This window comes from Sebastes umbrosus, chromosome 14 (genome assembly GCF_015220745.1).
Source record: "Sebastes umbrosus isolate fSebUmb1 chromosome 14, fSebUmb1.pri, whole genome shotgun sequence".
Classification (NCBI taxonomy): domain Eukaryota; kingdom Metazoa; phylum Chordata; class Actinopteri; order Perciformes; family Sebastidae; genus Sebastes; species Sebastes umbrosus.
The window spans coordinates 2,122,779-2,149,593 of NC_051282.1; the positions used below are offsets into that span (position 1 = coordinate 2,122,779).

The window sequence follows — 26,815 nt, forward strand, 5'->3', positions numbered from 1 at the left end:
TGATAATTTTGAAGTGGTCTCTTAATTTTTTCCAGAGCTGTATATATAACCCTATTCACCTGGGGTGTCTCCCCTTAAATAATTGATGAAATGATGAAATAAAAAATATGTGGAATAGTCATTGAACATGAAGCTTGAGGGACTTTTTCTTTCCATGTGAACAAAACTGAATGTGTGTGGGCCTGAATGAACGTAGAGTGTTAGTACTGTGTGCTGTGTGGCAGGGCTGTGTAAGTAGCACCCAGGACCATTTTACCGTGGGGAATCATACAGAGAGATATTATACTTTTGTTATTTTTAACGTAAACTGTAAACCCACAAAATATAGTTAGCAAGCACAACTAGCTTACTGTAGATAGCTAACAATTGCAGCTTTAGAGCAGACAACACTTTTGCTTTTGTTATTGGTTTTGTAAAGGGGATATAAAAAAAAAAAGACACAATCATCCAAACTATTCACAGAGTATTGGTCTTCCTACCACCCCGTACACACTGCTTCAACATGTGGCCCCTGCTGTTACCTGGGCCAGAGGCCTGTACTACGAAGCGAGTTCAACATACCCAGGGTATCTTCTCGTTATCTGGCTTCACTTAACCTAACAAAGGAGATCTCGCTAAACTGTACTACGAAGCTGGTTATCAACTCGATAAATCAACTCAGGGTTTTCCAATCTCCTTATGAGCGCGTTCACATGAACAAGGAGGTGTTTGCAGCATCTGACCAATCACAGACATGAACAAGTCTACTGACAGGCAGAGCGGCACATTTAACAAAGAGTAAACTATATTAGACAAATATGAAGAAATGAAGAAATGAGACTAAGAGTAACACAGTTGAAGCTGCCAGATGCAGGAAGAACAGCTGGTAAAAGAAAAAAACTCCCGATGTGTGAATGCGTAAATTAACAGACTTATTAATTTAACGGAACACTCAAAAGTCCGATCTAGTCGTCTAAATATAAATAGCTTGAGTAAGTGTAATAGATGAATGGATTACACCTATTTTATCCCTGCATGTACAAATTGGCGTCTATGACTATTTAAAAATCCTTTCACCTGCGTCCCCCCTCTGTGACGGTGTGAAACGGACTCAAGAGCAAGTAAAAATAAATAAATATAAAATATAATTCAAAGCGGTAAACACCCACAACATAAATCCAACTGTCCTTCTTGCATTTGTCAGTTTAAACTGTGTTGTTTTTAGCCTGGATTATGACGGTAACTTCTTCATATGTGTGTAATATTATCATACAATCACCGCACTGAGCTCTGATTGGTCAGTAGGAGGTGCTTTTATACGAGTTGATCTCCTATCTGGAACATAACCTGCTCCGGAGCAGGTTAGCCGTTCAGCAGAAGTTACCATGGAGATCTGCCCCGGTAAGAAGTGAACCAGCTTCGTAGTACCGAAAACCAAGGGTTAACCCTGAAGTTACCTTGATAACCACAAATCCTGCTTCGTAGTACAGACCTCGGGTGTTCCCAGCATTGATTACATGCTGATTGGGCTCACTGGGTCCAGCTGTGTGTTTGGTGATTTGTTTGCCAGGCGTTATTGAGAGATGCACCATGCAGTGGTCCCTTTTCTCCTCTTATGTCAGATTGTCAGGTACCAAACAGAAGGTAGGTGTTGCTCCCCTGTAATGTTTGTGCACACACTTCCTCTTTGTCTCTCTTGTGTCCTACAACAGCAGAATGCAGCTCCGCTCGGCTCTACACAGATCTATATTTGGCTATAAGCTCATTGTTTCGGTTTGGTCTGGCTTGCACCTTTTCTGCTTTGTATTTGTTACCTACACATATTCTACAGTGCACACTAATCTTCAGTTCTGGCTGTCAATCATTAACAGTTTTTGATTGTAGGATTCTTCTGTTGCTTTTATCCTGTATACTCTGGCCCAATTCTAATCTGGTCCCTCCAGCCTCCCACTCCGTGACGGAGTGAACTCTGTTTGTAGTCACACTCGCAGCTCAATGAAGCACCCTTCTTTAAGGTGGAGGGTAGAAATACAGCAGCCTCTTCGGGACGAACTTCCCTCTCCGGCAAGGAAATAAATAAAAATCAGAAATACTTTATTGATCCCCACGGGATGTCTGTCTGTCTGTCGGTCTGTCTGTCTGTAATATGAAATATGTTTAACAACACTGCAAATAATAATGTTGAAAAATAGGATCTATCATTAAGTGTGTAAAAATGCAAGAATAGTATAAATAAATATGAATATTAGTTTAAATGTTCTGTATAAATGAATGCGGTTAATGCCAGAGTTTTTTTTTTTTTTTATATTATTTTTAATGACAAAATTGACAAAACACATACATCAAACAAAAATCAAAACCCGCAACCAAACCCGAAAGTTCACACACTCGCACACTCACACACACACACTTTTACACCCAGGGAGGAGTAATACAAATCCCTAAGAGAGAATTATCTAAACCGCATGTCAAGGACAAAACATTATCATTACATACAGTATCATCCATGTGATAGTTAAATGCAGGCCATCCATAGTGGGAGTATTCAACAGCAGAACAGAGAAAAGGAAAACAAAACAATCAATATGAATAGAAATATTGTCAAACTGAGTCCAAATATTGCAAAAAGGGGCCTCAAGATTCTTCCCATTTATATTGACATTTTAAATTATTGGCTCGCAATTTCTCCATGTGGATAACTGAGACCAATTCATGCAACCAGTTTCTGAAGCACGGTGGAGTTGGTGTCTTCCAGTCTTTGAGAATAAGTTTTTTTGCTACTACCATGCCCATCAATAGAGCTGTTTGAATATGTAGAGGGAGAGTTGAGGAGTCCACTGAAGATCCAAAAAGAGCCAAATCTTTGTCAGGAGAGAGAGTCCTTCGATAAACCCCAGAAAAAAAGAAGATTCTTGACCAAAACTGATAAATTAATGGACAGTCCCAAAATAAATGCAGCAATGTACCATTATTTGATTTACATTTATCACAAATTGGAGACATAGAAGGGTAAAATGTATGTAACATGACTTTAGAATAATGAAAACGGTGAATCACTTTGAACTGAATTAACCTATGCCTGCTATTTATTGAACAACTATGAATACGGGAGAGTGCAGTCTTCCATAGTTTATCAGGCAACACGTCATTAATTTCCCTTTCCCAAGCCTTCTTAATACAGTTAACAGATTCAGAATCTTTGGAGAAATAATTCACAAATTTGGAGATAAGCTTCTTACTCTCTGGTGAAAGAGAAAGCAATTCTAGAAAAGCATTTCTCTCGCAAGTAGATTCAAAATTTTGAATATTTTCCCTCACAAAGTGCCTAAGTTGCATATAACGGAAAAGATTGGAATGTGGTAAATTATACTTTGAGCTTAATTGACCGAAAGATGCAAACTTGTTGTCTAAATAAAAGTCCTTTATGCACTTCAGCCCTTTTACACACCATACAGCAAATGTATTGTCCAGTAATGCTGGGGTAAAGGCATGGTTGTGGCAAAATGGTGTATATATCGAAATACTAGGGACTTTGTAGATATGTTTAATTTGACTAAGAATTTTCAGTGAATTTCTAACAACAAAACTATGACTTACTGATTTAATAGCAGATACAAGATTAGTGTAGAGTAAGGAGGATAATGAGGAATATGGTTTTATTAAAGACATAAGCTCCAGTTTTAGCCAGAGGGGGGCAGAAGTGAGTGATTTGTGGTCTGGAGAGCCCCATTGCCAGTATGCCAGTGCCCTAGCATTGGCTGCCCAGTAGTAGTCTTTAAATACTGGAAGACCCAGACCACCATTCAAAGTGGGCCTGAATAGATGTTTTTTAGATAGTCTGTGTTTTTTATAACCCCAGATAAAATCTAAAATAATTGTCTCTAGTTCCTTAAAAAAATCAGCTGAGATCCATATTGGCAAATTTTGAAAGAGATATAAAAATCTTGGTACCATCTTAATGGCATTTACTCTGCCAATCATAGATACGGGCAGAGTCCTCCAGTTTCAATTTTAACACGCGACGCACATTGAAAAAGGAAAGCCTGCCTGGGATAAAGCCCACTTGATCTGGGTGGATAATTGTTGCTATATGTTTATTTAATCTGGTGGCCAATACTTTTGTTAAAATGTTATGATCTACATTGAGCAAAGAAATGGGCCGGTAATTAGCAGGATCCATGGGATCTTTTCCCTTTTTCAATAACAGATATATATTTGCCTCATAGAGGGACCGTGGAAGTGTTTTTCTTGCAATTGAATCATTTATCATTCTAAGTAAGAAAGGTGTTAATATCTCATGAAATGCTTGGTAAAACTCAGCACCAAACCCATCCGGTCCAGGGCATTTACTGATGGGGAATGCCTTAATTGCTTCCACCAACTCAGCAACAGAAAACATTTCATCCAAAGAGCGCTGATTGCTCTCATTTAGATGTGGCAGAGTTAAAGGACTAAAGAACTGGGACTAATCTGTCTCTGTTGCTGTGGACGTAGAGGTATAGAGATCGGAGTAGAATTCTTTAAAACATTTGTTAATATCTTGTTGGTCAGTGAGTACTTCACCGGTTTTGGACTGTATTTTATGAATAGCAGTCTTTGCCTGCTCTCCTTTAAGTTGTCTTGACAGTCATTTTTGTGGTTTATCACTCAATTCAAAATGTTTTTGTCTCGTCTTCAGTAGTAGATTACTTATTTCCTCTCCAAGGACAGAGTTATATTCTGATTTTAATTTCAGGATCTTGTTATAGTCAGACTGTAAAAGAGATGTTTTATATATTTGTTCTATATGAGTAATTTCTTGTTCGATTTCTTTCAGTCTCTTATATTTTTAATTTTTCCTTGAGGTCTCAAAAGAAATAATAAATCCTCTCATTGTAACTTTAAGTGCTTCCCAGAGAGTAGAGTCTGAAACTTCTCCGTTATCATTGATCTCTAAAAAGTCTGAGTTTATTGGCCATGTATTCTTTAAATCCTGGTGATGACAGTATACTGAAAAAAATGGTACTTTGGATTAACTTAAAAAAACTACTCTAATTTGTTACATCTAATTTTATTAGTTTTTCGCAAATTGTATTTATGATTTGGTTGAAACCGTAAATTATGATTTAATATAAATCAAAATATTTGTTTGGCCAAAGTCAAAAACTACCATTCACACAAAGTAAAAAGATTATTCATTATGAAGACCATACACTATTTTTTTTTACTTTGTTACAACTTAATTTTTCATTTTGGAAAAACCTAATATTTACTATTACATCCAAGTAGAGTTTTTACTTTGGAATAAACTAATTAAAATACTCTAATTTGTTACATGCAATTTTATTAAGTTTTCTCAAGTCAAATTTCTGATTCAGTACAAACAAACTAGAATTTTAATGATACCTTAATCAATATATTTTTTTTTAGTTGCAAGCCAAAATGTTACTTTGTGTGTCAATATAATAGCATTTTTTACTCTTTTACAACTTAAATTTTCCCATAAACCAAAGCTAGTAGAATTTTCACATAAGATCAAATTAAAAACATTTTGTTATAGACGATGTTTAGTTTAGTTTACTATTAATAAAGACAGGAATATTCTCTTTAAATACCTAAATGTTTATTGTGATGTCTTTTTAAAATATGCATCACCTTTTCTGTTATGTACTAAAAAAAGAGAAAAAACACAAAAAAAAGGAAACCTACAATGAATTGTGCGGCCAGTAAAGCTAGCAAGTATACTCAACACTTGAGGAAAAATACATAGTAAGTATAAAAACAAATAAATCATGGTCTTTTCAATGTTTTTTAAACCTTATGCAACCTTTCTGTAACCTTAACCACAGATATCTTAACATGTAAACGGGTTTGTACATCTCTCCTTTAAAGGTCCCATATTATGCTCATTTCCAGGTTCATAGATGTATTTTAATGTTGCACTAGAACATTTTTACATGCTGCAATGTTCAAAAAACCCTTTATTTTTCTCGTACTGCAGCCTGAGTCTGCCTGCCTCAGAGCCTAATTCAGCCTCTGTCTGAAAACCCCTGATTCACAGCCTGTCTCCTCCCACTCTGCTCTGATTGGTCAGCGTTTTCTGTCAATCAAACGTCCTCAACAACGCGTCACCCTCCCCGCCCCCCTCACGGTCTGAGAGCAGGGAGGGAGAAGCAGAAGAGTAAAATAAACTACTTTAAAGTTTATAAACCAGAAACTTCACCCAGCGCACGTTACCGGAGGAATCTGATCAGAAATCGGCGACACATGATGAACATCTGCGGTCCAGACTCCAGGTTCTCCTGACGGTTTCTCTCAGGTAAATAATGCTATTTATAGCTCTGTTAGTTAGCTCAGTGTTTACATTATGCATTAACTCTGTAAACTGTAAACATACACTCTGTTTTACGTCTGTCTTTACAGATCCATCTGTGAGAAATGGCCGACAGAATCATCCCAGAGGAGAGCAGACAGCTGAGAGCAGATAGCTCTGTTTACATGGAGATACAGAGCTAACCCGTTAGCATGTACCTACATGCTAACGGGTTAGCTACATGCTACCGCTATGAGACGGTGTGTAAAGACAGCGAACATCAGGGTGGAAAATAGAAGATGTGAAACAGTAGTCAGTTCATTATTTCTGGTAAAAGACACCTGATAAATGTATGGAAGATCAGAGTAATGGTATATTATTTACCGTAGGAGCTGTCTCTGTGTTACCATGACTACAGACCACCGGAGCTTAGCTTACCGGAGTGTACTGGAGCTGAAAGACATTCTCCTGTACCATGTCATCATAACTAACTAACAGGTGAGATGATTACAAATGCTGTGAATAATTAATATTGTCATCTGTCTACTCAAATAAAGTTTGACTGTGAAACAGAAATGTGTTGTGTTGCTTACAGTCACTACTACCTGTACTCTTCTACATGCATGACATCAAATATATATAATATATAAATATCAGCTGTTTAAACAGTGTAATTACATGAAGCCTTTGTGAAAGAACATGTTATATTTAGATGATGGGAGTACATGAAGACGGTTCTGCTGGTTCTTGCAGACTAACAGTAGAGCTACTTTGCTCAAGTTCGGTTGAGGAGGAGAGACAGTGACGCGCTGTGGGGCGGGGTCATCTACTGAAGGTTCTCTCTGGTTCGACCAGGAAACCCTTACGTGGCTTGCAATTCTCTAATGACGTCGGAAGAGAAGGAGAAAAAGAGAAGTGATTTTCTACACCCATTTCCGGACAAACGGAGCAGGAGAAAAAGAGAGAGGATAGTCTTTTATGATACTATGGTGACTTGTAGACACACTGGGGACAGATATTGATGTTTAAAAGACATGGAAAAGTGCATTTTGCATAATAGGTGACCTTTAAAACCTGAGATATGTAATGTAATAGCCATTAAGAAGTGTAAAATTAGTTTCCAACAGTGTTAAAACTTGACTATCCTTTGATAAAATGACCAGAATGTATGAATGTCACATTATTTTGAACCATTACACATGTGAGATCAAGAGACCCAAAAACATAATCAAGGAAAAGTGAAGTTCAATTGCTGGGTGTGATATCTATGAACAGAGCTTGGTCTTTTGTGCATAAGTCAGTTTAAGAACATTACCATTACTAGTACTGAATTGCTGGTCATTGTGAATTTAGCATTATTCACATTTTCAGTGTTAATATCAGTGCCACAATATTTATACCACAGAAAGAATTCTGTCAACAGAGAAAATCAGAAATTAAGGTCATCTGTCTTTCAACTCTTCCACTCCTGATTCCTTTCCCATAATGTCCTGTCTTTGCAGTGAAAAAGTCTTGTCCATTTTGTCCTTTATCACTGCACAGTTGTTTCACTTCTTCACATCACTTAAAAGTGACAGTCTCTGTTAGGTATTTTGTTGGCCTTTCCATTTTTTTTTGCTGGCAATGCATCCTCTGGAGCCAGTTTTGAATTAAAGTCTGTTTCTCTCTCTTATTTACAATTAACAATGAAACTCTTCCATCATCTTGGAATGTATTTGAATACAAGCTATAAAACAGAACAAAAACATGCTGTACCCAAATGTCTTTCTTCCTTGAACCTGCCATTAAATGTTCATAATGTCATGTGCCATTTCCATTGCATTACTAATTCAACTGAAATTATTGAAATTGAATTTATATACTACATTAGTAAATTGGCCTATACATCTGTGGTAACTTATTCTCTAAAGTGCTGTATTTCTATTTTGGGTTTGTCATTCCTATTTAAACATACATGAAAATGATGTTCACTGTTGTTCATTTTGGGACTTACCAAATTCAGCAATGTGGCTAAACTGTGACCTTTTCATGAAACAACAGCAAACCTGTAAACACAAAGCAAAAGGTGAGATTTCACATTTAGTTTTTTGTTGGGATAGTTAACATTGTCCATAATTGTCACTACAGACTCTAATTTAATAATTAGGCCTTAGACATACTGGTGGTATTACAGTATACTGCATTAACATTGACAAATGAGAGAATGTGATATGAATTCTTCCTCTTTAATCGATACTCACTGTCTAGTACTTAATCCATTCTCATCATTTTTGATTATGCTTAAAAAGAGTAAACGTAATATTCATATGAGTTCACAATATTTATATTACAAGATGTTGTTCCAAGAGCAAAAAGAGCAAAGTCACCATATAAACTAACATATTCCTCTTAGCAAAACGGTTACTCTGGATTAAAAAATGTGTAGGGCACAGAAAATTGTCAATCACCTGTCGTACTATCAATCCCTCCCTGTGTTGCTAATCTGAGCGGATTCACTGCTTGGAGGGTACCCTGATAGAGGGAGGTGGGGGTCTGGAGGGAGCTGCATGGTTTTTCTGGCCTTTTTCAGACATGGGATACGTCACATTAAGGATAAAATGACCAGGGTACATTTCATCAGACATGAAGCTGATAAACGAGGGGTGCATACAGCGGGTAAAATAAGTATTGAACCGTCACCATTTTTCTCAGTAAATATATTTCCAAAGGTGCTATTGACATGAAATTTTCACCAGATGTTGGTAACAACCCAAGTGATCTGTACATACAAAGAAACCAAAACAAATAAGTTCAGAAATTAAGTGATGTGTAATAATGTGAAATGACACAGGGAAAAAGTATTGAACACATGAAGAAAGGGAGGTGCAAAAAGGCATGGAAAGCCAAGACAACAGCTGAAATCTATCAGTAATTAGAAAGCAATCCGGCCCCTTGTCAGTGCAAATTAATATCAGCTGGTTCAGTCCCAACTGATGGCCTATGAAAAGGTGTCTCATTACCAAGGTGTCACACAAGAAACATCTAATGATGGGTAAGAGCTCTCTCAAGATCTTCACAACCTTATTGTTGCAAAACATACTGATGACATTGGTTACAGACGCATTGCTAAACTTCTGAATGTTCCAGTGAACACTGTTGGGGCCATAATCCGGAAGTGGAAAGAACATCATTCCATGGTACATTTCATCAGACATGAAGCTGATAAACGAGGGGTGCATGTCTGAGATGTCTCTAAACTCAACGGTTGTCAATTTAGAATTCTTACCTTGTTTAAAAGAGTTTCCTTGAACAACAGTCGGTCCTCTCTGTTGAAGCGAGGTAATGGCGGACAGTAAACTTCACGAAGGAGCGAGCTGATGTGACGTCATGTGGTCACGTGACATGAAAATCTCTGGTTTGAAGTGAAAATACTATTTGAGCAAAATTATTGCTTTTACTTTACTCCAGGGGGAGTATTATTTGCTTTTAGGCAAAGTGAACAAAACAGGTTTAAACCGGAAACCATGATTTTCAAATAGACCAATATAAAAATGCACTTTAAATGAATGACACAGTCGTTGCACTTTTTTCAGTGTAGTAGAGGGTTAAATCTCCAATTATATTTTGGTTTGGAAAGGGAAGACTGTAGCTGCAGCGTAACAGGACTGTGATCAGAAATCCATATATTGTGATAAAGTGTGTTGCTAATATTGGGGATTGAACCAGCCTCCACTATTAAATAGTCAATTCTAGTATATGACTGGTGCACCTGTGAGTAAAATGAATATTCTTTTTTGTCAGGGTGTTGTATTCTCCAAATATCCACCATATTTCTTGATTTTATCAGATTGTTTAGTGTTTGAACAGAATTAATAGTTGGAGGAGATTTAGTGGATGATCTGTCCAGGGATGAATCCAAATAACAATTAAAATCGCCACCGATGAAGACATTGGACGATCCATCCTCTGGAAGTAATTCAAAAACGTTATGAAAAAACGTAGGGTCATCGGAATTCGGGCCGTATATATTTAACAAGGTATTTGGGAATGAGTTAATATAACCAGAAATCAAACTAAATCTCCCATTTGGATTAGTAATCTTGGATTTAAGTAAAAAAGGAATATTATTACGAAACAGGATAGCTACGCCCCTTGCTCGAGATGTAAAGGGTGCTTGGTACACTTGTGAGATCCAATTAGGTTTTAATTTATATCCAGTAACTTTAGTAGTGTGAGTCTCTTGTAGAAATAATATATCAGCTTTCAGTGAATTCAAGTGAGAAAAAACCTTCCCGCATTTAACATCAGTTCCAAGACCCCTAACATTCCACGAGGTTAGTGTGATTTTATCATTTAGAATTGGGGACATACTTACAAACAAGTCAGATAATCAGAAATCAAATGCCCATTCAAACCTTTGATACATGGCATGGATGATATGAAATAAAACAAAGTAGTAACTGAGTATAGACATATTTATGTAGTGAGCTGAAACGCCAAACAGCACACCTCTCCCCGCAAAACATCCACACTCGCACACACACGCATACCCCCAAACCCTCCCCCCACAGAAAAAGAAAAAAGAAAAAAAGGGAAAAAGAAAAATTACCCATAGTATTGGGGAAACGCATGGCAAATGGCCAGCAGCCGAGAGTCCCTCTCAGAAAAATATTAAATGCGGACAATGGGCTACACCACAAATCCAGTCCCTCCGCAGTGGAAAAAAATACAAAAAATAATATAGCACTTAATCCGCCGTCTTGTTCGTTTTTAACTTAGATGGAGTAGAATATAGGCATAACAAAGTTAATGTTCTCAAAGTTCCCAGTTCGCAAGCCTACTTTTTCAACTCAGATTCTATGAAGGACTTGACGTCACCTGGGGAGGTAAACACCTTTACCTGGTCGTTGTGCTGGACATGAAGCTTAGCTGGAAAACACAGAGTATTTTACCTCCCTCTCCCTGAGCGCTTGGGTTACCTCACGGAATCCTCTTCTCTGTGCCATCACCTCCGCTGTATAATCAGGATAAACGTAGACTCGATGGCCGTTGTAGATCATCTGTTGTTGCCGACTCAGTCGTAGAATCAATTCTTTCTCCTGGTAGAAGTGAATCCTGGCTATGATGCTCCTTGGTCTTTTTACATCCGTAGGTTTTGGCACAGGTATGCGGTGCGCTCGATCCACTACCACGGGCTTTGCAAAGCTGGTCACCCCGAGTAACTTCGGTATTAATCCAGCGATGAACTCCGTAGGTCTGCTTTTCTCTTCATCCTCGGGGATCCCCACAATCGTAATATTGTTACGTCTCGAGCGCCCCTCAATGTCGTCAATCTTCGTCAGAAGCCTTTCATTTGACTTTTTCATATCTGTCAGGCACAGCTCCAGCGTCTGAATACGCCGCTCGTGGTCAGAGCCCTGTTCCTCTGCAGCAACAATTCTTTCAGTCAGAGCCAGATGTGTTCATAAGAGTTTCAAATTTGTGGTCTAGGAGGTCGAATCACTTACTGATTGATTCCAGAATTTTGTCGGATATCTTTTCCCACAAATGCGTCGATTCTTCCTCCGCATCAGGCCCATCATGCACAACAGCTGTGCCAGATTGTTTGGCGTTCTTTGTTTGACGCGTGTCAGGCATTTTCACTGATTTCAAAGTTGGTATGGGTGAAAATCACACAATGACTGTTAAAGTGGTCAAAACTATAAACACCACTGACTTCTTCAGGCAATTTTTAAACTAGACGGCAGGATTAATAAAGAAATAACAATTTTTCCACCCGGAGCTCTGAGAGACCCGACGACTCCATATGCGCCTCTCTCTGTTAATGCCAGAGTTAACCAGATTATTGAACAGCTGAATTATTGCACTAAATTATTGTACTGTTAAATCAGTATTGCACTGCTGATAGGGGTAACACAATAATAAATATACAGTAGGTTTTTATATATATATATATATATACTACAACGAGTACTTTAGAGATCTAAATCATATCTGCGTCATTAGTGAAACGGGGAAGGAGAAGTACAAGGCATGAAAAGCACGTTGCAGCAATTTTTCAATGTATGGTTGAATCGTCTCCTTTTGCTGTCCATTTGATCTTTTATCACTTCATATTCATGTTGTAAAATTACTCGGCCTGCTCATGATCCCTGGAGATCATACACTGCTAGAGTGACAATCCTGACGGTTGCCTGTTTTAGTCGCCACCACACACACACACACAGACACACGCGCACACACACACACTAGATTCAACTTTGGAGAAAATCAATTGTCTTAGATAGAACTACGTCTGGGTTAAACAGCATGGAGCCCAGCTTCACCTAAAATTAGTATTCTGCTTCTATGCCCCCTCACTGATTTTTTTTTAATTAATGGAATAATTTATTTGACAACCTCCTATGAAATGGAATATTTTTTTTATTGCAATTCTACTTTTACCTTGAATTATCAATAGCTATTTTATGGGCACTCTTAAGGACGGATGATTTTTTTTTTATCTAAAAACATAAGAGAATGCCACTTGCTAACACAGTTTACAAAATTAACGGGCACAATGAGAACATAAAAATCAAAAAGATTAAAAATACTCTCCTTCCCTTAAACATTCAAGCCAACTGCAAACATTTAGGTATGCATTCAAAATCATTCCACACAAGTTTACACATAGAGATGTCATTCTAACATCCATGAAAATGATTGTTTTTCCATGCTAATCGATGATTACATCCTTGGCTTTGATGTGGATGAATTAAGATTAAAATGTAATGATCCGGAAAATTTGATTCAGAGGTTCACGCTCAAGCTAAGAGGTTATATATATATATACACTTTAAAATGAACATGTCTAACGTTACCGTTTTCTAGACTGGACAAGGGTATATCTGATCCTAAATATAATCAATTACTTTAAGTTGATAATGTCTGTATGACAATAAAGTAGAATAAATTACATTTTTAAATGTTTGTACAAGTAGCGGCAAGGAACTGACACTGGATCGTGTTCCAAGACGAGCACACAACAGCGTTGCACGTCGTCGGTAAGGTTGGCAGATTAAGTCGGCATCGATGCAGGCTCGCTGTTGGAGAGTTTTATAAACCTGTTAACATGTGATGTTTAGCGTTGAGGTTCCATTTCAGGTTATTGCTGATGTGTGTGTGCCAAGCAACTTGAAGGATTCTGTTAGTGTGATTGGTTGGCTGTTGATGATGATAAGGTGCTTTTATTGACTCATGAGTCACCTGAAGGAAAGGACTTTGCCCCCTCATAAAATGTCCCAACTGCCATCTGTTAGCTTCACTCATTGGAAAGCAGGTTGGTCAACATCCCCGCAGACTTCTTCACATTTCGCTCATCGTGGTAAAGGTTACTTATTTGTGTTGCATGAACGGAACGAGGGGAAACCCCGGTGGCCGCAAAAGGTGAGAGCTGTAGTATTTCCATAATATTACCATAACCTATAATGTTTTGGTTCTCATGCAGAGATTCTTTGACATGAACGTTCAAAGCAGTATTTGTGCTATAATGAAAAATACTCCTATTCCTTGCCTTCTGTGTATTTTATAATGTGTATGAGGTTAGGTTTTGTTCATTGGAATCAACTGGTCCTGAACAACTAGTATGGCCCATTGTTGTATTTTTTTCTTTCTAAAATTCATCAATTTATCTTTTAACATTACATTTAAATAAAAAATGTTGCTTCTTCCTGATGGTTGAACAACAGCAACCATATGGATTTTGAAAAATCATATTTTGAAGCCCTTAAAGGTCCCATATTGTAAAAAGTGAGATTTTCATGTCTTTTATATTATAAAGCAGGTTTAAGTGCTATATAAATACTGTTAAACTATAAAAACGCTCAATATACGGAGAAATACACATAGCCCGTATTCAGAAATTGTGCGTTTGTAACAAGCCGTTAGGATTTCTGTCCATTTGTGATGTCACAAATATACAATATTTAGACCATTACACAGTTTTAAACATAAACATTCTAAATGTTTCCCAGTTTATTTCCTGTTGCAGTGGATGTAACTGACATCAGCTGACAGGAAGTAAACATGGACCCAAGCTGTTGCCTAGCAACGCAATTCCGTTGAAATGCACTAAAACGGAGCATTTCAAACAGAGGGTAAATACAGGTATATTCAGACAGACAGTATGAGGAAAATAAAGTTTTTTTTTAACATTACAGCATGTTAACATGTTCTAGTAGAAACACAAAATACACGTATGAACCTGAAAATAAGAACGATATGGGACCTTTAACTCATGTAAGATCTTTATGAATACCCCAAATTGAAGCATTATAAATATAAATTATATAAGATTCCCTTCTTCATGTTTCAATATATTGAAGCATATATATTATGTTGTTCAGAAAACATGTTGGGTCTCAATCATGACGAGGGGAGCATAATGACTGATGTGATGCAGCGTTTTAATCCTAATTGTAGTCCTAAACTCCAACAGTGCTGCCAACACTGGAGACTTTGCTGAAGGCGACTCAGAAGCTTTGTATAAAGTTGTTGTAGTAACGTCCTACTTTTTACTCACAGCTGCTACAAGTAAACTTTTACTGGCAAATTTAGGAAAGAAAGACATTTACTACATTTCTCACCACTTCAAATCATTGGTCATGCTGAATAATATATTAGCTGAAACAATAATTCAGAAAAGAGTCGTTTTGGCACATTTCCATTTGACCCTTGTCGACCAGCATCAGGATATCTTTCCTGCTCTTTTTATTTCAACTTTCTTATTGCCTCATCATCTTCTAGATATACAGTATGTACACATTATAAATATATTCAGCACTTTGCTGAGTATGACGCTTGATAAGTTTGTCATATTACTCAAACTCAACGAAGAACATTTTTAATGCTTAACTGGAGTCTTTCGAACATTCTTAAAGCTGTAGTAGGCGTAATTGGAGCAAATATGATTTAAAAAAGTTATTTTTATAAAACGGTTGCTATATCCTGACAGTAGTACATGAAATAGGTAACCTGAAAAAAATCATGTGCCTCTGTGTCCTCCGGTGTCCTCCGGTGCTCCTAACGGCATCTGCAAGATTTCACAGACCGGAGGAAAACAAGCAGTAAGAGCTGATCTGAGGTCTGCTGTCCTGTTCCCAGTCTGATAGTCTGTAGATATGTAGCCTATAAACAAGATGTATTTTTAATAAAATACAGTTGTACCGACAGGATACAGTAGAGCACAGAGACCGTTTCCATGCTGAGAATCGCCTGTGTCTGCCTGTTTATTCATCTGAGGGACGCGGTTATCCCGCGGATCCCAGCTGGACATCAGATGAGCAGGCAGTCCTTAATGTGGCCAAGGATGCATTCACTACACACTGCTAAAAGAATGTGTTCATATGTGGCCCAGACCACCTCTGAATGTGGTCTGAAAGATCCGATCTCAATGCGTCCTGAGTGTGTTCACACCTGTACTTAAAGCTGTTCACTTGTGATCGCATCACTGAGGACGCATGTTAATACCAGGTCTGAACAGGGCCTAGGATTTAGAAAGACCATGTATCACACACTGTCATCTGATTAACAAGCTTTAATCTGAAATCAACTGAAATACAAAAGATTACTTTTTACATTGTCGTTGTCATTCCACATGGTATTAGTTATGTTTACACTATAACAGTTTGTTCTACCTAGAACTGTTATATTTCCTTCAAACGAATGAACGAATGAAACAAAAGCCGAAATTAATTTCAAACAGCAGAGAGGTGACCGAGCTCTGGTCTCACAATTTAGTTGAGGAGGTTAAAGAAAATGCGATCATCCAGAATTCATTGCCAGACAGTTACATCTAAAACAGTCATCCTCACATTTCATATTAAAGGGGGCATATCATGGAAAACAGTGTTTGTGGACATACATTTGGGTATCTGGAGAGCCCACCAACCCACAGACTGTGAAATAAGACAACCCATTACTACCCATGTTTTTCTCACAAGCCAATCAGAGCAGACTTTGCTTTTTCGGGAGGTGCTCTTAAAGGTTCCATATCATGCTCATTTTCAGGTTCATACTTGTATTTTGTGTTTCTACTAGAACATGTTTACATGCTGTAATGTTAAAAAAAACGTTATTTTCCTCATATTGTCGGTCTCAATATACCTGTATTCACCCTCTGTCTGAAACGCTCCGTTTTAGTGCATTGCAACGGAATTGCAATGGAATTGCGTTGCTAGGCAACAGCTTGGGTCCATGTTTACTTCCTGTCAGCTGATGTTATTTACATACACTGCAACAGGAAATAAACTGGGACACATTTAGAATGTTTATGTTTAAAACCATGTCATGGTCTAAATATTGTATTAGACAAATGGACAGAAATCCTAACGGCTTGTTTCAAACGCACAATTTCTGAATACAGGCTGTGTGTATTTCTTCGTATATTGAGGGTTTTGATAGTTTAACAGTATTTATATAGCACTTAAACCTGCTTTATAATATAAAAGACATGAAAATCTCACTTTTTACAATATGGGACCTTTAAAGAGACAGGCGCTAAAACGGAGCGTTTCAGTCAGAGAGTGAATACAGATATATTCAGACAGACAGTATGAGGAAAATAATGTGCTTTTGAACATTACAGCATGTAAACATGTTCTAGTAGAAATACAAGTATGAACCTGAAAATGAGCATGATGTGTCTATTTTAAACTTCAATAGATCTGCACATTTGATAACGAGATTCATGTCTCATGAAGTGCCATCTGACGCCACCCCTACCGATAAGCTTTCACTGGTACCAAATTGTACAAACATTTTTTCAATTTTTTATCATAGTACAGTACTCTAGCAATAAACCCTCAACTTGAGAATGAATTGTTTCAGATTTAACTATTGAAGGAATTCCCCTCAGGGAGTCGTCACCTTCATGCGTGTTGTTTTATCTTCTAAGCAGCTGCAAGCTCAGAGTAAATCATAAACAAATACAAGTAAGTTTAAAGCATAATCAGTATCAATTTATTCCGAAGATATACTCATCAAAGTTGCACAGAGTTATTACAGAAGTTCTGGATTCATCAATGTGTCCCTGATACCATGCAACACGGTTGTCAGTTCGCAGAGAATGAACCCCGATCTCTGCTATACATTTAACTTTATACACAGCAGGCTCACCCTGGGGGAGGGGTCAGGCTTTTAGCAGAACCAATACTTTTCCATCCTATGTCTGACTCCATCTTTTACAACCTTGGGTCTGCACGAACATCCTGTCCCTTCCCCCTTCCGGTTTTACCCCCAATGCCCTTTTGACCTTGCAACTGCTCTTTGTACAGGCCCACTCAACATTCCATCACGAGATAATCCAGGTGATCATTCTTGCCCCGTCTTACATTAGTCAATTATCTGTAGACAGTCTAAGCCTAGTATTTAACACCAAACTCGCTAAACTCACAACATAATTAAGTTTGTTACACAACAACAGTTTTATCATGATATATTTCCAACAATTCCTCTTTTGAACTTGTCCAAGTTCACTTCTGTCCTAGAAATATATTCTCATGAGGCATTCATCAGTATTATACTATATACAGTGTTACAGTTTTTTTACACAGAGTTATCATCTACCACCTCGTCCTCTGAGTCATGATCATGGAACTCTATGTTGAGTAACCCCTGTACTTCTGTTGGTGAACACATATTCATTTGATAGACAGGTGGTTGATCAGGACGCCTTTTCTCTATGGCAGTTACTATAACCTTTTCCGTCAAATGGCGGATACAAGGAATGCAACAACAACCGCATAAAACCAGACATGCCATTAAAGCATATAAATCTTCTATTGAGTCACCTTTTCTTTACTTGTAAGCCGTGTTTTAACTGTAAAACCGGCAGGACCTTGAAACCTTCTTTCCCAGATTTGTGTCTCATACAGCTCTTTTTAAGCATACAGATATAGAATGTATAACATAAGATGAATCATTACCAACGTTATTACCAAAATAGAAAAAGAAAATACAGTCGACTTGCCCGTCTGGCGACATCGAGATTTAAAATCGGAAAAGAGAGTTTTATAGTCACGCTTTTACTGTTCACGTGTCTTCTTCTGTGTTCTTCTCTGGTGTCCCTGCAGAGATGCTTGCATCTACCCCTGGTGCTGATCCTTTGTCCGGTTCATCTGGTGGTGTAGTTGGCTCGTCCACTCCTCCGCTGATCAGATCTGCCTTTGGCGGTGGATTTTTTGTTGAGCTGCACTGGGTTAAGTGCCACCATACGCCACCTTTCCCTTTGAGTTGGACTGCTGTTGTTGTTCGTGCGGTCACTTGGTGTGGACCCGTCCACCGTGGCTCCGACCACTTCCTCTTTAACACCTTCAACCAAAGGTGTTCCGGTGGACCCGCTGGGGTGGTTTTCAACACGGGAGGATCAGGATGGGGGGCACCTGGACAAGAAAAAGCTGATACAATGGCATTAACCGACTGATAATACGGGCGGTAACCAACAGCAGGAAGTACACAAAAAGGATGCGAAGGACCGGGAAATGGTCTGCCACAGGTTAGTTCAAAGGGAGTCAAACCTGTAGAGGTGTTTACAGAGGATCTGATTAGTTTTGGAAAACCATGTTTTGGTATATAATCGTTAACCAGGCATTTTATGACTGATTTCGCGTCCTCTTTTCCAGTGGGATAGGCCTCAATCCACCTGGAAAAGGCATCCACAATTACCAAGAGAAACCTTTTCCCCCCAGCCCGGACACCCATGTCAGTGAAATCCATAATCACTTGTTCCCCCGGACCCTGTGGTTTCGGATATGTGCCCACTGGAGGCTTGTCCGTGGGTCTTATGTTACACGCCTGACAAACAGCACACTGTTGTACAAAATCCACCACAACTTTCCTCTTTTGAGGGAACCACCATGCATCTAATGCGAACATCATTATTGCTACTCCTGCGTGGCATAAACCATGAGTCTGTTTCAACATTGACGGGATCCATCCCTCGGGCATGACAGTTTTCCCATTCTTCTGCCATAAGCCAGTGAAACAATCAGAGGCACCTGCGTCTTCCCAGGATTTTTTTTCATGCTCGGGAGCGTCCTCCTGAGCTTTTTGTACATCATCTATAAAACTTCCTATGTTTTCAGCTAATAACATTATGCATTCAGCGACATACCCTGCAGCAGCCTTTGCTGCTTCATCGGCAGCGTTATTCCCAATGCTCTCTGGATCACTACCCTGTGAGTGTCCTTTTACCTTTACCACAGCCACCTTCTCCGGAAGGTGGACAGCAGCCAATAAATCTTTCATGAGTCCTTCATGAGCCATAGATTTATTTCCGCTTGTTTTGAATCCTGCCTGGACCCAGCCTGACATATCCCTGTGTATTGCGTTACATACATAAGCTGAATCTGTAAAAATATTGACAGTTTTACCCTCGGCCAATCTAAGAGCACATATCATGGCAGTTAGCTCAGCAGCTTGAGCTGATTGTTTGCCCTCAAGTGGGGCAGATGACATGGTTACAGGATTTGCACCGTCGTCAGTACAGGATACAACAGCATATCCAGCTTTAAGTCCCTCTGTAGGGTGCCTGAAACAGCAGCCGTCAGTGAAAAGGCTAAGATCAGGATTGGTTAGCGGTAAAGCGTCGAGTCCTGGTCTCAATTTCACAAAAGGTTCGGATTTTTCAGCACATAAATGTTTTTCTCCCCCCCCTTCAACCATATTGTCTGCCATGTTACAGCCTTCGTGTACAAAGGAAACATGTGGTTTTGATAATATCTGTAAGATCTTGGTTTGTCGCAATGGAGTGAGAGTGAAACACGCTGATGTAACGTAGGCTACAGTACTATGGGAAGTGAGAATTTGGAGTGGGTGGTGCATGACGATATGACCCACTTTCTCCACTATTTTAGCCAGTGCAGCTGCATATCTTACACAGGGACTAGCTCTCTGCTCTGGTGTGTCCAGTAAAATACTGCAGTAATAGAGTACTTTCCTGTCCCCTCTTTGCTTCTGAAATAGAACACCATGTGCTGTGGAGAGCTGTTCCGAAACGTCAAGATGAAAGGGCTGGGAGTAATCAGGGAGGGCTAAAGCAGCCGCCTCAGCCATCTCTTGTTTCAGTCTGATGAACCCCTCCTCCCCTTCTTGTGACCATTCCAGTTCTGCAGTAAGATTCCTCATCCCAGCCATAGTTATCATTTGTCTTAGTAACTGTGTGTCTCCTGCATAGTTAGGAATGTACTGTCTGGAATAACCAGTTAGACCTAGAAATGATAACATTTCCTTCACCGTTCGTGGTTTTGGGTGATGCAAAATCGACTCTCTGTGTGCAGGTGACATAGCAGTGCCTTTAGCTGTAATCATTCTTCCCAAGAATGATACCTGCGCTCTGCAACACTGGAGTTTTTCTTTAGAGACCTTATAGCCACAACTATGTAGTCTTAATAACAACACATGCGTTAAGGATAGACACACCTCGGCCGAGGGTGCTGCCACCAGCAAGTCGTCAACATACTGTACAATAAAACATCCTTCTGGGAGTTCCAACCCTTTTAAGTGTTGTCTCAATGTTTCATTAAAAATAGAGGGTGAGAGGATAAACCCCTGTGGTAAGACATTATAGGTTAATCTTTGTCCCTCATAGGTAAATGAAAAAATATCCTGTAAATGTTCTGCTAATGGTAGACAGAAAAAAGCATTAGCCAGATCTATACACGTAAAGAAGGTGTGAGCCGGAGTGAGCATTGAGAGAGCAGAGTGGGGGTTGGGCACTGGTGTGACTTGAGTCAACACCTCCTTGTTTATGACTCTAAGGTCATGAGCCATTCGATACGATCCAGAGGGCTTTATTACCGGCAGGATGGGCGTATTCCACTGTGAATACGATTTTCTTAACACCCCTGCTTTTATTAGGCCCTTAATGGTAGGAGAGATCCCTTTTGCTGCTTCTACTTTATGTTTGTATTGTGGTTTCCAAATGGGACAGTATGAGTTCATTTCAAAGGTCACTGGTTCCATATTGCATCTCCCCACATCGAATGGTCCTGTAGACCACAAAGAGGAAGGGAGAGTAGCCAACATGGAAGTAGCTCCTTCCCCATCGGTCATTTCACATCCGTGATGACGCTGCAACAAGACATTCTCACATCTTCCCCTTACGGTCCCAAAATATGATATTTTGTAATGTCTTCCCTGGTCAGCCACCCATACTCCCTTTAATGTGGTTTCCTCCCATCCGGTGAGGTGCCCTGCTTCTTTACACATATTTCCTAAGTCTTTTGCTTGATGTTTTGGAGCTAATGCTAATGAGATATGGGGAACAGCATAATCTGAAAGACGGTACCATTCCGTTTGCTCTGGGGTTAGAGACACTACAGCGGCCACCCCTTGTGGTCCTATTATAATGTCTGTCACCTGTAAACACCATTCTTTATCAGCTAACTGCTGTTGAAACTCATCTTGATATTGTAAGTTACTTTCCCTGTCATAATTTAGTGTGCAGTGGGGAGGATCAGGAACGGGGAGATAGGGATGAAGGGCTCGAATCCATGGTTGCCACTGTAGATAAAAGACCAGTAGAGGGTTTGGGTCATCCAAGAGAACCCAATATATCTCAGCCATGGGTTCTATGTTCTGTGGGTCTGATAGTTCTTTTAACATCATTTGATGTGTTTTCCCTGCTGACCCGGAACAGTGTACTATTTGTCCATTCGGGAATTCCACTGATATTCCTTCCTTGGAACAATGTACTGAAGCTCCCAGTGCAGCCAGCACATCTCTTCCCAAAAGATCTCTAGGACATTCTGGTGCATATAAAAAAGAATGCATCAAACTCTGAGTTCCATTTTTAACAGTGAGGGGTACCGTAAAAGGTAACTGTTGTTCCTGGCCGGAAAACCCTAAAACAGACACATAGTGAGAGGATATTTGGCACTGTGGTTCTGCCATGGTTGAATACCGGGCTCCGGTATCCACCATGAACCATCTTCTTTTTCCGTTCACTGTTAATTGTAAGCAAGGTTCGGCCAATCCCTGCTCTTTTCTGCTTTCTAGGCTTCCCTATAGTCCCCAGGGTGGGGGCTGTTGATAGAGGGAAGCCTGAACTGGTGCGTACTGCTGGTTGGGAGCCTGTGGGGGTGGGGGTGGGGGTGGGGGTGGCCCACCCACCCTGACTCTGCTGCTGGTTGTTGCTGGGACATTCTCTTGCCCAATGATCCAGGCTTCCACATAGGAAGCAACCTCCTCCTCCATGGGGTCCTCCTCTTCCTCTTCCTCGTCCTCCCCCCCTTCCTCTTCCTCTATTCTGTCCCTGTCTGTTCTGATAAGGTGCATATTGAAACGGGGCAGGTGGTGGGGGGCCATACTGCTGGGGTGCGTAATATTGCGGATATGGTGAAACTGGAAGTGGGGCAGGTGCGGGAGGTGGGATAGGTGCAGGTGTTTGCACCATTTGTTTCTGTTTTTTGTTCTTCTTATCCTCTGTAGCACTGTCCCTAGCTGATGCTAACTGTAGTTTCGCTAATTGTGCCACTATTTCCCTCATTTCCCCCATCTCACTATCTTTCTTATCCTCATGTTTGCTCCAATGATGTAGGAAGTGTGTTTCCCATTTCCCCACATCAGCCCCATGCATATCGGGATTATTATCCATAGCGTCTTTCACTCCGTGGGGTGCATACTTTAGGACTGCAGCCCTGAATGGGTGTTGGTGATTTACTTTATCTGGATTATGTCCAGATGCATCTGCCCATTCTTTTCTACACCTATTTAGATATTGTCTTCCGGATTCGTCTGGCTTTATTTTGAAGACCAAGCTATGTAATTTTCCTGCAGGTATGGGATATTTTGCCCTTATACTGTCCCCTAAAGGAGTGGCATAGCTTGCCCAGGGTCTGTCATCATTCACTCGAGTGGTGTTTGCTTCTTCCTCTAATTCTCTTTGAACCCATGTTGACACTCCTCCCCCGCCCATAAGTGCTCTCACATCTCCCATAGAGAGTTCCACACCCCGAGTCTGCGCGTCCAATGCTCTTAACCATGCTCCTCCTCCTTCTGTTAGTTCGGGCATTAAAGCCAAAATAGCCCCTTTATCTCCAGCCCCAAATGGCTGATATCTAGGGCCACCTGTACCCTGGACTATTGGGAGCATATGTTGTGCGGATTTCTTCATTACTTTATTATCTGGTCCTCTTTTTCTCAATTCATACCCATGTAATGGCCCACCATCGGTGTCTAATTGGGCAGTAAATCGTCCAGACAGTATACCAGGCCCACGGTCGGGACTTGTCCCCCTCTCATCCGATTGAGGTTCCTCCTCAGATTTTTGCCAATGAAACTGTTCCCTACCATCTTCCTTTTCTCTGTCATCTTCCCTCCTTGACCTCTCTCTTTCTCTACTAGATGTATACATAGGTCCCGACCTATGGCACAAACTAGATGTGGTGGATGTACCACCATCCTCACTCCGGTTGTCCCTTCCACATGCTCCCTCTATGTCTTGCTCTTCCCTTTCTTCCGCTATCCTTCTTCTTCTTATTTCCTCCCACATTCTATCCTCCTCCTTCTCGTTACGTTTCTTTTCATCCTTCTCTTCCTTTCTTCTTCTTTTCCCCTGCTCAGTTTCTTCTTCATCTACCCGCCTACCCTTAGGGTCAGAGGATTTGCTTGGGGGGACGACCATCAGTGGTGATATGGGAGATGTTAAGTTCTGTTCTGAGATTGTCTCCCCCATTAGATCCACAACCCCAGGCTGATTTCCCACTCTGTTTAACCCTAGCAGGCCTATTTCTAGGAGCCGGGTCCTTCTTTCTAAATCTTCTCTACTTCTTGTATCTTGGGGATCTTCTTCTAACCATAGTCTGCCCCCGTTTACTTTGAACAGAGGCATTTGGATAGTCACGATAGGTTTTGGAGGGTCGGGTTCATCAGTCTCTGGGGGAGGGAGTGGGGGAGGGAAGTCTTTGTCAACATATGGGGGAGGTGTAGTTGGTGTTTCTCTCATTATCATTTGATGTTGTGGCATGGGGGGAGGATCGGGGAATGGGTCAGGATAATCACCTAGTTTAGGGTATAGAGTACTCTCTGTCTTAGGCTGTTGTTTTTCCTTTTTTGAAGACCACTGATGGCCTAATTCAGTCACTGAGGCCAGATACACACCATTAACCTTGGCCAGAGCTTTGGCCTTTTGTTCTACTAATTTTTTTGCTTTTGCTCGTGTGAACATGTTGCTGTTTTTCAATTGTTTTCTACTTTCAGCCAAATCGTCTTGCTGCTTTGATATGGTCTTTCGAACTGCCAGGGTAACAGCTGCCTTAGAGTCCTCTTTGGGAAACTCCTCTTTTTCTATCATTCCTTTGAACCAGTCATCCAAATCCCTAGTTCGTTCTGCCCTTTTCCTTGGGTCAAAGGTGCATATCACATTTGTCCTTACTTTCGCCCACTGTTGGCCGAAGGTTAACCCACTTTTGTTACAACCGCCTTTCTCCTCCCAATCTTTGTCAAATTCTCCGTCCATTCTGTCCAGTACTACTTCACACAGGTTTATTCAGTTTATGACAGTAACTAGATTCAGAGTAAATGGGTCGTTATGCCCCCACCACAGATCCCACCAACACAAGCTTCTACTAACGGTCTCCCGTCAGCGGTGCTGGCCCGGTATCTGAGGCAGTTTTAATTTTCCTCTGAATACTAGTTATTAATGTACACTCATACAGGCGCTCCAAGCGCTATTTTTACTAAACTCTAACGTCCCAGACGTTACTAAACTAGCGCTCCAAGCGCACTACTCTAGCGCTCCAAGCGCAGCGTTCCAAACGCTTTTCTAACGTCCCAGACGTTACTAAAAGGGCAACTTCCTTCCTTTTAGTTTTCAAACAGTAGTGATATCAGAGTAATTGGGTCGTTATGCCCCCACCACAGATCCCACCAACACAAGCTTCTACTAACGGTCTCCCGTCAGCGGTGCTGGCCCGGTATCTGAGGCAGTTTTAAATTTCCTCTGATGTACACTATCAATACAGTTTATTAGTGTTCCAAACACCACAGTACGGATCCCAGATCCTTTTTAACTAAGATCCCAGATCATTAGCGGATCCCAGATCCTTTTTAACTAAGATCCCAGATCATTAGCGGATCCCAGATCCTTATTAACTAAGATCCCAGATCATTAGCGGATCCCAGATCCTTTAGGATCCCAGATCCTTTTAACTATGCAACTTGATGTTTTTAAATAAACAGAGATGTGTCTTACTCAGCAAGAGAGATTAAATTTAGAGCCTATGCCAATATGCAGATTTGATTTAACAGGTTCTGCTTACCTTTTGCCTTGTAGTCAGGGATCCCTTATTCTCTCTCTCACTGAGTCGTCCAGTCTCTGGCTCGCGTCACTCTTTCTGAAGATCACGTCGGGGTCACCAATTTGAAGGAATTCCCCTCAGGGAGTCGTCACCTTCATGCGTGTTGTTTTATCTTCTAAGCAGCTGCAAGCTCAGAGTAAATCATAAACAAATACAAGTAAGTTTAAAGCATAATCAGTATCAATTTATTCCGAAGATATACTCATCAAAGTTGCACAGAGTTATTACAGAAGTTCTGGATTCATCAATGTGTCCCTGATACCATGCAACACGGTTGTCAGTTCGCAGAGAATGAACCCCGATCTCTGCTATACATTTAACTTTATACACAGCAGGCTCACCCTGGGGGAGGGGTCAGGCTTTTAGCAGAACCAATACTTTTCCATCCTATGTCTGACTCCATCTTTTACAACCTTGGGTCTGCACGAACATCCTGTCCCTTCCCCCTCCCGGTTTTACCCCCAATGCCCTTTTGACCTTGCAACTGCTCTTTGTACAGGCCCACTCAACATTCCATCACGAGATAATCCAGGTGATCATTCTTGCCCCGTCTTACATTAGTCAATTATCTGTAGACAGTCTAAGCCTAGTATTTAACACCAAACTCGCTAAACTCACAACATAATTAAGTTTGTTACACAACAACAGTTTTATCATGATATATTTCCAACACTATCTAAAAACGAACTGTACATCATTCAGGAGATACTGCACCCTTTCTCTGGCCCAATCCCAATGTGCCCCCCCTAAGGCCTTAAGACCTGAACCCTCCGGGACTTGACTGACTTCACCTGGTAAACGGTCGATTGTGAGAGGCGGCAAGGGCTTGAATTGGTATAAATACGAAAGGGACAGCACTTTGCAGCGACATTATCACGTTACCGTTTTTATTTTACGTATTTTACTGCCCATTTGAACGTCTTCCAGGCTCTTGCCTTACGAGACTAGAGGTAACTTTACGATTTACTTGTTTTTGTCAAACTTTACTAAGCAAAATTAAAAGATCTGTTTGAAACCAGGTGAGGTAGTCTAATACCGCATTCCTCTGATTTCATGTGTTTTTTATGTACCATCTTAAATCCTTAATGGTTCTGTGTAAATGTAATATGCCAGACTGAACACCCATGTGCCGTCCTCTTTGTTTACTTTTTTTTTACGCCTTGGGGCTTCCCCTGGTAACCCTGTGTTTAACATCACAACACTATGAATTGTGGGTAATTCCCTCAGG

At 40.2% G+C, this 26,815-nt stretch overlaps 1 protein-coding gene and 3 long non-coding RNA genes across 5 annotated transcripts in view; all 4 read left to right on the forward strand.

Moving 5' to 3' along the window:
- Window positions 1-1,386: 1,386 nt before the first annotated feature.
- Window positions 1,387-26,815, forward strand: part of LOC119502240 (beta-1,4 N-acetylgalactosaminyltransferase 2-like) — a 54,191-nt gene continuing 28,762 nt past the window's right edge. Inside the window, exon 1 of one of the 2 annotated variants that reach the window (XM_037793087.1) lies at window positions 1,387-1,623. In XM_037793087.1, coding sequence (XP_037649015.1) covers window positions 1,570-1,623 — 54 coding nt within the window. In that variant the 5' untranslated portion in view covers window positions 1,387-1,569. Of the gene's footprint in view, window positions 1,624-13,567; window positions 13,676-26,815 lie in introns of those variants that run through there. The other variant, XM_037793088.1, reaches the window with a different exon arrangement.
- Window positions 5,982-6,847, forward strand: LOC119502266. Its single transcript, XR_005210029.1, has 2 exons — window positions 5,982-6,277; window positions 6,382-6,847. It is a non-coding gene; the product is annotated as an uncharacterized LOC119502266 (long non-coding RNA).
- On the forward strand, window positions 7,901-25,684 carry LOC119502267. Its single transcript, XR_005210030.1, has 3 exons — window positions 7,901-7,912; window positions 13,566-13,568; window positions 25,421-25,684. It is a non-coding gene; the product is annotated as an uncharacterized LOC119502267 (long non-coding RNA).
- On the forward strand, window positions 18,218-20,667 carry LOC119502270. The gene is made up of 3 exons (XR_005210033.1): window positions 18,218-18,782; window positions 20,252-20,399; window positions 20,566-20,667. It is a non-coding gene; the product is annotated as an uncharacterized LOC119502270 (long non-coding RNA).